At 37.6% G+C, this 12119-nt stretch overlaps 1 protein-coding gene across 1 annotated transcript in view; it reads right to left on the reverse strand.

Annotated features, from left to right (window-relative positions):
* TOP2B (DNA topoisomerase II beta) overlaps window positions 1-12119 on the reverse strand; it is a 56599-nt gene that overhangs the window by 3846 nt on the left and 40634 nt on the right. The window contains exons 14-31 of the mRNA XM_026045491.1: window positions 11796-11906; window positions 11428-11533; window positions 11124-11233; window positions 10372-10464; window positions 10159-10273; window positions 9427-9548; window positions 8461-8609; window positions 7445-7676; window positions 6164-6298; window positions 5623-5823; window positions 4686-4881; window positions 4441-4532; window positions 3592-3747; window positions 3366-3449; window positions 2649-2846; window positions 2154-2298; window positions 1114-1272; window positions 119-326 (exon numbers count right to left, since the gene is read on the reverse strand). Coding sequence (XP_025901276.1) covers window positions 119-326; window positions 1114-1272; window positions 2154-2298; window positions 2649-2846; window positions 3366-3449; window positions 3592-3747; window positions 4441-4532; window positions 4686-4881; window positions 5623-5823; window positions 6164-6298; window positions 7445-7676; window positions 8461-8609; window positions 9427-9548; window positions 10159-10273; window positions 10372-10464; window positions 11124-11233; window positions 11428-11533; window positions 11796-11906 — 2612 coding nt within the window. The remainder of the gene's footprint in view (window positions 1-118; window positions 327-1113; window positions 1273-2153; window positions 2299-2648; window positions 2847-3365; window positions 3450-3591; window positions 3748-4440; window positions 4533-4685; window positions 4882-5622; window positions 5824-6163; window positions 6299-7444; window positions 7677-8460; window positions 8610-9426; window positions 9549-10158; window positions 10274-10371; window positions 10465-11123; window positions 11234-11427; window positions 11534-11795; window positions 11907-12119) is intronic.

The following is a 12119-nucleotide window of genomic DNA, read 5'->3' on the forward strand; positions in this document are numbered from 1 at the left end:
ACTTCACATGGTACATGCAGAGTAATAAGGGATGGATAGTTCTGCCTCATTTTTTTCTGAAGACTTCTACATTCAAAACATTACTGATAAAGAAAGAGCTCTCAGTTACAATACTTACTCTGGAGATGGTTTTGATTTGGCTGGGGAGAAGTCATATTCATCCTTGTCCATGCTGTCTGAGGGAACAAACTCATCCTCTCTGTCATTCGCTACCGGAGAGGCTTTCACTTTGAGCTCATCCAAATCATTGTTGTTGTTGGCATCATCATCATCATCGGCTTCATCTTCTTCTTCTGAGAAATCAAAAGTGTACTTGGGCCTCTCAGCTGAAAAGAAAATATAGATATACATACACATGTATAGATATGCACACACATATAGATATATAAATACACACACATTCAAGGCGGGTGTTCAGGTGAATGCATCAGTAAATTAAAGTGCAAGTCACTGAACAGCCCTGCTTCAGTGTATATAAAAGCATATAGAAGACTGGGGGAGAAGCAGATGGTGCAAAGTGTCACCTCACATGTGATACCACTCGCCACTGCTCAGACAATTCAGATAATAGCCTCAGGAAGACACCAGTACAAAGACGTTCTTAAAGAATGAGAATTCTTCACTTGAAGTGCTCTTGAACACCCTTCTTTATCAAATGCTTGAAAAAATAGTCAACTGCTTTCCAATAACATCTCTCAGCGTGTTTTTCTTAGACTATCTTCTGTTTTCATCTTTTCAAACTTACAATCTCTGATACTTTAGCCTTTCAGAGACTGCCTGTGATTTCTGCTAAGTTTTAGGGAGACATTTGATTATTTTCAGCCTTGTTTGCTTGACAATGAATTTGCATTAGAGTACTTCTTTTGCTTTGTAGTGTTAGTTTTAGGATATCCTGAAAGACTCAGACCAAATTACAAAATCTTTCGCAGTGAACTCTTCTCTGCTTTGGACGAGTGTTTTCACTAGCCTCCCAGTGAAGCATGAAACCAGCTATAGGAGACAGAGCCCAAAAGGAAGGCTCTCGTTACTGCAAGGCTCTAAGCTACTGCAAATGTAGGTGTGCAGGAATTCCAGCTCTTCAGTCACATTATGCATTTCACAAAAGCTTGGTACCTGCAGCTCTCCTAAGCAGGGAGTCTCTTGGAATAATCACAGGTTCATTTTCTTCTAAATCACTTTCAGATTTGGATTCATCATCTGACCATGGGTTTCGTTTCTTCACTTTTTTTGCACCAGATTTTGTGGAAGAGGGTGTTCTTCTTATCCTCGTACCTGCCACAAGGTAAAGCATTTACTACAGTCAGCAAAGCACTGCCTCTTGGCTAATCACCTATGATGCATATGTCTAGGTTCAAACAGTTTTCTTTTAAAAGATTTTGTTGGACAATGTATGGTAAATTTTTTTCTTATTTCTGGAGGGAAATAGAACAGTTTGATTAAATGGTTTCACACAGAACCAAACCTACTGCTACCAAATGGATTCATTCTACATTTGAAAAAGAGAAAGATCTCAGCTTTTCTGCTTTAACTACTGAGCAGGAAAATTCCCATCCTTTTCAAAGGTTGCTCGATTTTCCAGGAAAAAAACAGCCGTTTTCCATCATTCAGAGAACAGGAGGCATTGGAAAACTCCAGCTAAGAAGGGACTGCTCCGTGGGGAGCGTGCCCAGCAAGGCAGAGCACAGCGCAGCCGGTCGGCTCAGTCAGGCCGGGCTCAGGGACCCCGGCTCCGTCCTGGCCAGGCCAGGTGTGAGCTCAGTCCTAACTCTCTACTTGGCTAATTCACTATCTGGATGAACCCTGGATATTAAAAATTTGGAAGAAACATTTGCACAACCACAGATTACTTTTTACTCCGTAGAAAAGCAGTTTGCTTATTTCGGTAAGTTAATAAAACCAGAGAACAATAATAGAAGTGACAAGAAGATTAACTTCAGCGTTCGCTGCATCTGCTGTTAATCCCTTAGGTATTCAGTAATACTCAACTACAGCAGAATATTTCCATACATTTCCATATAGCCCTGTAGGGAAGAAAACCAAATGAAATAGTAATTTTTGTAGTATATTTCCCTTCTCACTAGGTGTTAAAAATATACATGTAATAGATAACTAGTACACATTAAAGCTTAACTGCTTACAGCTAAGGATCTTACCAGGCTCCTTCTTCTCTCTCTTAGGTTTAGGAGTTTTAGTTGCTGAGGCTGATGTATTCAGGGAGTCCTCCCCAGCACCCTCAGCTGGCACACCACCAAAGTCTTCCTCAAATTCCACTTTTATTGCTAGAGAATCAGCATCACCCTAAAATATAAAGGTGGTGTGCAAAATCATAGAAATGGTACCTTTATATTTCATGATTGAATTACAACACAATTTTGTAAAAGATAGTAAAGGAAAGTAGACTAGCACATTCACATTTGTTGATCAGTCTTGGAGGGGGGGAAATGCCAAGAAGAGCACCTCAGTAAGAAGCACTCACTAGAGGCTTGAAAATATAAAGGAAAAAGAGTACGAATTTCTTCATGAATTAGGTAACCAAAATAGTATAAACACAATTCTAACAGGATTAGTGGTTTGAATTGATGCTAGCAGGGTAGAAAAATGACAACAGTTAAATAATGAATAATCTGACCACAGCAAGTTTGATTTACCTTCTTCTTCTTCAGCAGTTTCCTACTGGCATCAGCTTTCATGGCAGATGTGATCTGTGGAACTATTCTTCTACCAAATGGAGAAGGCATCGTTTCTTCTAACTGAAGTTTCTTCATCTTGGGTTTACCAACTTTGCCTTTTATTGGTTTGCCAACCATACCAGCCAAAACATCTTCTCTTTCCTGTGCTTCTACTTTCTAACAAGTAACACAGGAAGAAAAACACTAAGTAAATTTTCCTTCTTTTCAATAAGGACAAAGTGGAACACAGCGATTCTTTAAGATTCATCTGCCTTTAACGTGGAACACGAGACCTCCCTTAATTCTCAACTGAATCACAACACATTTTCCAGCAAGGTGAAATTCGTGAATTACTCTTGGTATGCTGTTCATTACCCTGTATGGTCAGAAACCACACTTAGACATCAGATCACATGGAACTGCTCTAACTACTTCTCTCATCAGTTATTAGTCCCAGCCTTTGTATTATCCTAAAACAAACTGCTAATTTTATCATCCCTGACTCAGAAGCGATGTGACATTGTATGGATGGAAGAAACAAGCCCTGAGCAACCCACCTAGGAACACCACTACCCAAAGATGATTTCCCATTATTAGTATATTTTTAGGTCTACATGTTTTAATATAAAATGTGTTTTTTTCATTACTCTTCATTCATTTTAATACATTTTTTTTTTTAGCATTCGTAAAACCTACTTCAAGCTCTTCAACAAAGGCTGCCAAATCTTCTTTCCAGAGATCTGAAGGAGATTTCCTTTTGAGGTCGTTGAGCTCTCTCTCCTAAAACAGGAAAGCAGTGTATATCATCTCAGCTGCTAAGTTACACTTCCAAGTTGCAGTAAATACTAGATAACTGCTCATTAAAATAGGCAGACCAGCAACTGTTAAATCATTCCAGAAAAGCCTTCCAACGTTTACTAACCTTTGAATCTCTGTGCTTAATTAGCTCTTCCACTTTTTCTTTTGTAAGTGACCACAGAGACATGTTTAGGATATAGTTAAAATCAGGCCCAGAAGTTGAGCCTGAGGCGGAAGAAGCATCGTCATTTGCAGCCTGTGGCTCCTCCTCTTCTGCTGCCTGAGGAGAAATAAAATAAAAATAATCTTAGTTCTACACAGGACCTGGAACCCTGCTCCTACCCACCATGCTGGAGTAGCAAGCTACGTCCTTATGTGTTCTTGACATCAGCCACTACCTGGAGATTTCCAAAAGACCATCTGTGGCCTCCATTGTCTGGACTAGTTAATCATTTGATTAGTGAGAACAAAGCTGAACATGATACTGGCTGCATGGCTTGGGAGCCAAAAAAACACAACACAAAACACAAGGGAAAGTGAAAAAGGCAACCAAAAGTAGTGACACTGGCATTGAAAAGGGGTGGCTGATAAAAACTTAAGTTGTTTTTGAAAGGAGTTTCATCTTCTTCTAATTAAGTATGAAATTAATCACAAATCTCCTTTGGACCAAAAATAAGTCAAAAAGAAATCCAAATTTCTCTGCTTTAATCTTCCACCCTGCATTATCTATTTTTGTTCTTAGAACTGCTGTTATGTGATAGCACGCACTCCTATCACTCCTGCGTGATATTTTTTATCTCATTATGATCTATTTGTTAAAATGGAAACTAATAAGGAGCAACAAATGGTCTTGGAAAAGTGTTGTTTTTTCTTAGAAGTTAAATTAGGCTATAAGAAAACAAACATCTGCATAAACGATTATCATAAATAACATGAACAACATCAAAAAGATTCAGAGATTTTAGATCGTTACCTTTTCCTGTGCTTCCTTCCAGGCTTTTACAGGGTCAGATTCATAACCTCTCTGGACCAACATCTGAATCAAATCTCTCTTGGATCTGTTCTCTGTGAGTTACACACACACACCATCAACAACAAAAAGCAACGTCAGGAAAACACTTATTTTACATGTAAGTACGTTCTACCGTATTTAAAAACTTTCATATTCCCCTGCATTTTTATCAGTTCTGACTTGAGCTTCACTGACTGTTCTCTCACCTATGGTAATTTTCCCTTGTATCTTCTCCAGAATGAAGCGGGCCTGATTGTTAAGCTTGGTGGACTCTGCCCCCAGCATTCCCACGAGCCATTCCTTGCGCAAGCTGTAGTAGTGTAATCGCAAATCAAAGAACTCCTTCAGAATGTCTTGCACGGTTTCATACTTCTTTAAGCATCCCATATGATCAAACAGCACCTATAAAACACATAACATATGCTTGAGAGAGATGGCATGACTCAAGTTGCTGGTAATCTCCATACAGATAGGTGCATCTCACCTTTTAAGGTGCTTATACTAGAGCAGATGAACTGCTACATATGCACTGAAAGCAGCCTTCACTATGCATTTCTGCTGCCAGCAAAGGTAGCATTAAAGAGCAAAACATTATATAATCTAATAAACACTATTTGAAGACAAATTATCATTTACAGTAGTTCATAGGTAGGTTTAAATCCAAGGTTTATTATTCCCTTCACTCGCTCTATTCACTTTTCAGAAATAATATGTAAAACAAGTCGATCAAGCCCTATGTTAAGTGAGTTTGTGAAAATATCACTTGTCCCTAGGTTAAAATGCAGATTTAATAATAATATGGCAGAAAATAAGTTATTTGTAAGATCCATTTTACATTTAAGCAATGTGACTGGTCACACAGTTATGAAATTTTCTGTTACAAGAAAGTTACAACCCAGAACCTGCGTAGTTTGGTTTGAAAGATTCATCAGAAATAAATTAGATGCATGAATCCATAATGATCCAAAAGAAGGAACTCAGACAATCAATAATTGCTTTTTTCAACAAAAAAACATGAAGAGGGATGTGCTCAGTCACACACAGGATCGATCTAGTGCCCAAACTGTCACAAGACATTTAAGCACACAACAAGCAGCCGGCATAATTCTGACAGTGATAAAGTCATAAACATAAAAAAGTTACCATAGAATTACAAGTAAGACTTGTTTGAAGCTTAAAAACTTTGTGCAATCCGGCAGCTTCTGCCTGTGCAAGCTTTTCCTCTGTCATCTTTACCACAAATTTTACAGTCGTGTCAGTGTGGTATTCCTTGTAGTCAGAAATTAATGCTGGAGTTTTTTCAGTTCCATTCAACATAGGTTCTAGAACTTGTTCTTTGTACACCTATTGAAAAAATAAAGGGAAAAAGAAAAGCAACCACTTTTTAAAACACAGAATTCTTTACCACGATGGAGCAATGGAAGATTTCAAAGCTTTGTGTGATAAATCTGATAGCAACTATAATTTGCCAAACCAATATAACCCACAAAAGGCAGTATAAGCTGCAAAAGGGGCATCTTAAAAGGACAAAAGACATTTACTCAAGAGAAGGAGACTAAATAAACAAACTCAGGGGAGAAACAGGTTATTCTTTGGAGACTGGACAGCAGATGGCACACGTAGGAAGCCATCTCTTCTACAAAAGCACAGAAAGAAAGAAAACGAGCATTCCACTGCTGCTTACCTGGGTCCATGTCCTTACAGGAAGCTCTGTAATTTCTACTGTGTTCCTGTCCACCACAAATATTTCACCACTGACTACATACTGGTTTTGACCAAGTTCCTGAATAGTTCCTTTGAAGTTCTTGTAGTTTGGGAGCTAAAATTGCAAAAAAAAAGAAGATAAAGTGGCAATAATATTTAAGATGAAATTTTGGAGTAAAATTAGTTTCCAAATATGCCATATCTATGTCCCTGTGCTAACCAGCCAATCCATCTCTCACACCTGTGAAATTCTTGAGTCATAGTCAAAATGTTACAGAAAACCCAGAATACACACAAGCCACTGACAGAAGCAAGTATCTTAAACTTTGTTATTTATATACACTATGGGGTAGGTGCATTCACTACTCAGAAGATGCAGTTGCCCTCAGGGGGCTTCTGTTTGTTTGAAGAAAACTGCAGTAAAAGAAGTCTCCCCAGACACGGCCCCATTCTTGTGCAGACTGGCAAAGAAACCATACAGTTTAAAAACTTTGGGGTGTTTTTCTTAGTTTCTTAACTGAATTGACTCCCTTCTCATTAGCAGCCACATTAGCTCATTAGCAGGCACAGAGACATGCCAGGAATGGGAAAGGAGCAGAGAACGGGAGGCAGAACTGCCTTTCAATCACTGTGCAAGCTTCAAGACCGTGAGACTACACAAAATGCCTGGGAGTCCTAAAGGCAGGGCAATGAGTGGCATTAATAAAAGAAATCCAGTTATTCCGGGCATTTTTTTCAAGTACACAACAACTCCAAGAGCTTCTACGAAAACTCTAAATAAAGGAATAAAAGCAAAAATACACGTCAGCAACATTTATAGATACGTATTATCTATCTTACTGTTCACACAAAGCAGAGGAAGTGCCAAGTTTAGCCAGAGATAAACAGCAGTCCCTCAAAAAGGGACGGGTGGCACAGCTTCTGGTTCTCCTGCCACACATCACAGGCACTTGGTAAGACTTGTGTGGTGAACGCTTATGTTTGGCAATCTGAAAAGTCCTCAGAAAGAACTACAAAATTTTAGGTTGTGATGTTTTAGCTTCAAGTATTATCTTCTCCCACCTCACCCCAACAGTCAAGGCTCCTACACAGAATTACTGGGACAACCCAATTCAGACGTTCCAGTAGCCAAATATTTCTACAGTGAGATGAATAAACTGCCTAAGGAGAAAATCAGCCCTGTGTCAAACCAGCAAACGCATAAACCAGCAGGACACAATGATGTATTTACCATGGGGTGAGGACACAACAATGTATTTACCATGGGATGGGGATCCAAGCCGTCCAGCATTCGCCGGACGTTGTTCACAATCTCTCTGGTATCGTAGTTTGGAAGTTTGCAAGCCCATCCAGTACCAATTCCCTCCGCTCCGTTTACTAAAACCATCGGGATGATGGGGATGTACCACTCCGGCTCGACCCGCTGGTTGTCATCATAAAGGAACTTAAGCAAGTTGTCATCCACTGATGGAAAAAGCAGCCTTGCCAAGGGACTTTGAGAAAGAAAAGAGGAAAATACTCAAGCTGTGGTGTAGCTAAGTGCATAGCACTTTAAAGGTCAATGCGTCCAGATATTTGGTTATTTTTTCTTTTTTCCCTTTTACTTGGCCATTCAGAAGCTGAAAATACAGTGTAGATATCTCCCAAGAAAGAGATTTTTTTTCTTACTGGAATAGGCTGTTCATAACAAATCTATGATGTCTGTTTCCTTTGTGGTCATACTTGGTTATACATGTATATGATATTCCAGTAACTGATAACTTTTAATATTTACAAAACACCATACTGTGAAGTAATCCTCCATTCCTGGAGTTTCAAGTGACAACAGATCACCCCTTAACAAAGCAATACAAGTAAATACTTGCTGTGCTTCACTGCTTAACTGTAGGCGCTGGTGCCTCTAAAAATCATACAGAAGTTTTACTGGTGACTTGTTTTGCCCATAAAGGCGTCATCCTGAGTGAATGCAATTTCCAGCAGCTCCTTTGAAAAGGAGATTGTCCAAATCTAATTTGGTACAGAAAGAAAATGCACGAGAAAGGGAATATAAACTAATATTGAGGTCTACAATTAGAAGAAAGGAATAAAACACATGGAATTTTAAGCTAAATATTTCACTGAAATAGTTGCTTGCAGCTTACAAAAAGGCATGGGACAATATACTAGAATTCAGAGAAAGGAACTCATTCTTACTCTCTGCAGCCTGTAGCATTATGATAACATTAGCTTGATAACACAGCTTTTAAAGGCCTGTTTTTGGTTTTAGCCTGAGTTTACCTTAACATGGTGAAGATATAACGAGGGCTGGCAGCATCCTTGCCACCATGAAGCCTGGTCCCAAACTGCCCAATAGGTTGCAGCAGATTCACATTGTTGCTTCCAACAAAGTTCTGGGCCAAGTTGACGATAGTCATCATTAATGCTTGCTGTAGGAAAATATGTATTAATTAAAGCCACATATGAGATACTCATTCCTACCCAGCCAATGAACTATATTCCTAAGGCCTAGGATCTGTGCGACCACCCTAATTCCCATGTCAAGGAAGCAGTCTCCCTGGGAAAGGAATGATGTTAGCCTATCACAAAACCTGCTTGTACAACCAAAAGATTCCTCTTCCATGGATTTCACTGACCTAACTGTCCGTAAGAATCCCTATGCTTACAGGGTTTTTTTCCCTATAATCCATGATTTTTTTCAAATTCTTTTAAAGCATTTCTCTGGACATACAGAAGGAGCATATGCTGATTGCACTTGTGTTCTCCTGCACAAATCACTGCTCATTACTTCTTGAAGGGAAGGAGTGAAACAGATAATATAGGAACTCCTACTCGTATTCCAGGTAAATATAACAAAAAAGGACAAATATTTTTGTTTCAATTCTGTTTCAAGTTTTCAAAGAACAGAGTCGCTTCCTCCTATACTGAAAAACAATCTTTCTTGTTAAGAGAAAACTCTGGTATAGCTCATAGTTCCTGTAATCAAGAACACAGTGCAAGTTTACTAGATAATTAGTCAGCTATCATTCCTCCACAGGCCACAAACTGTTTGGCATACTACTGTGCCCAAAGACTGGAGAAGCATGGAAATGTGTTGCCATAATAAAATATATACTGCTTGGCTCATTTGCATTAAGAAACTGTAAATTCCTGATTGCACCAGGTTTGCGACTTTGAACAAAGTCAACATTTCCCCTGTGTTTCAGCCAGGTGAAAGCCCACAGAGCCCTCCCATTTCTCACTCACCTCTCCGTGGTGATAAGCTGACATCTCGGCAACAGAACCTGCCAGCTGAGCAACCTTGACTTCACGTTTATCATTTCTCTTAAAGCAAGTGAACAAAACTTTGCGCTGCCCTGGTTTTAAACCTGTTAAGAAGAACATCACATTTTCAACAATTACATAAGCACGTTTTTTAAAGAGATCAACTGTTCTGCCTTATTCTTGCTCTTGAAAGAAACTTAAGCATTTTATGGGCAAGAATCTGTAATACTAACAAACCAACAAATTAGTATCTCTGTTCCGGGTATAAAGCAGTATTTTATCAACTCTCTCCCAAAAAAGAGCAGATAATTGAATCACTTTCTGTAACTAATCATTACTACCTATTATATAATACCTTACTTAGATTAATTCTGACTTCATCCTAAATGTACACTTTCTGCAAGATAACAGTTAACTTGATTTCCAGCCCACACAACAAATTCTTTTTGGTAAGCCTATCTACAAAAAAAAGCAGTTTGCAGAAGCAAAGTACTTGTATGGTCCAGAGAAGAAGTTTGACGGAGTAAAAAGGCTGCTGAGAAACAGCTTAAACTTCTACACAGAAGAAACATCCTTAGCATATGAATGATAACAAGGAAAAATATACAGGAGTTTATCTTCTCTAGCTGAATACATTGACTTCTGATACAAATCACAGGTTTCAAAAACAATTACACATGAATGCTCTTACAAATCATAAGGAATTCAGCTTACCATCAACAAGGGAGGGAATAGACCTCTCGTTGTCCGAATTTGAGAAAAGGATCAACTCCTTGTTAATGAAGTCATTGTAAGTCAAATGTTTTGTTGCTGTACCATATAAAAATTGCTGGAAAAAAACCCATATGTTTTATATTCATTCGATATAAAAATTACATTATTTTAAAAGCTCACCCACCAGATCTCTTACTGTTCATCCCAACTCACCTCGGGCAGGCCGTGTAGCCGACGCTGCCGCCTGTCCTCCATGAAGTTGGTCAGCCACTCCTTTCGGTCATCGATTTTCTTCTTACTGAAGGCCTAAGGAGATTCCAGGGATACTACATTATCAGCATGCACATGTATGCTTAAATATATAGTACCTCAGTAATAATTTAACATCTGCTGCACTTTCTGATAAACTATTCAGTAATATTTATTTGAAGAAGATAATCCATATAACTAATATTTATGGTTGAACTGTAGTATGAACATATGGCCCTTTGGACATGGTGCACAAGCTTTCCAGGTTGACAGGTTTCTCACTTATAAGCAATTCAGTTCTATTTTGTTTTCTCCAGTTCTTCCACTGCTATTCTAAGACTTCATTTCCCAGCAAGACACTTCTTGAAAATGCTGAAAAAAATTACTATGTGATATGGCACATTATTGTTCTCTTTTGTTCTCATTTCTCTATTAAAAGAGAAATTTATTCTCTTTAAAGAAGCTTGAATGTACTGTTTCTTGATATCCATACCTCATAAAATTATCAAAGCTACTAAGCAAAAGATAGAGCTACTTTCATAATGTGGGTAAAGCCCTCGCTCCAAAATTTGAAATGTTTTCCAAAATCATTTTTCCCTGCCATTGCTATTCTTCTTCTGTTGTTCAAAAACATGTTAAGACTTCTTGATGTGCCATTTTCAGTGAACAATGGAAACTAAAATCTATCACAGAAGAAAAGTTTTGTAAATTCTTACCAGTGTAATGGCAGCATCATCTTCAGGACCAGCATATCGAAATAAGATCCGATGTCTTTCCATATCAGCAAAATATTCTTTTGCCTCTTTAGCAGTGCTGGTTCCCAAACCTATACAGTGAGAAGAAACAGACCAGATTCATACATGAAATTTATCATTTTGAGCTTTGTATTTTACTGGGAATAATTTCAAAATCACTACAGAGTTTATAGTATGAAAATTGCTACAATCAAAACTGCAGAGCCCATTAATCAGATATTTATAGATGCATGAGATTAACTTCTTTATTTATTTTTAAACAAACCTTTGTAATATTTTATCTTCCATGCTTTATGATTCTCCATGTGTTTCTTCCACTCATCAAATTCAGGAATACTATAGAATGAAAGTTCCTGCTTGTTTTTGCTTGCCTTAAAAACAACAAAGAATATTTATTCAACTTTTCTGCTGCACCAAAATAATAAAATAAAATAAAATAAAATAAAATAAAATAAAATAAAATAAAATAAAATAAAATAAAATAAAATAAAATAAAATAAAATAAAATAAAATAANTAAAATAAAATAAAATAAAATAAAATAAAATAAAATAAAATAAAATAAAATAAAATAAAATAAAATAAAATAAAATAAAATAAAATAAAATAAAAATCTTACCAGCAAAGCTCTTACCTTTACAATAGGAGTGATGAATTCCTCAAGAAAACCATGTTTCAACAGTGATGGCCAATTGTGATGAATAAAATTGATCAACAAGCCTTTTATGTGAGATCCATCCTGATCCTAAATAATAACATGAAATTATCGGGCAGGCTCATAAAATGTCATATCACACAAAACCACTAAAAATCTCTCTGAACTAAAAGGAGAGTGACAGTATGACTGAAAAAGTCAAATTGCCAGGATGAACAGAACTCACTGGCCTGGGTACACTACAGCAATGCCTGTTAATAGAAAACATCGCAGGGAATAAGTGGTCTCAGTTTGGATTCTGAA

This window comes from Nothoprocta perdicaria, unplaced genomic scaffold (assembly GCF_003342845.1).
Source record: "Nothoprocta perdicaria isolate Ctin4 unplaced genomic scaffold, notPer1 scaffold_40, whole genome shotgun sequence".
Classification (NCBI taxonomy): Eukaryota; Metazoa; Chordata; class Aves; order Tinamiformes; family Tinamidae; genus Nothoprocta; species Nothoprocta perdicaria.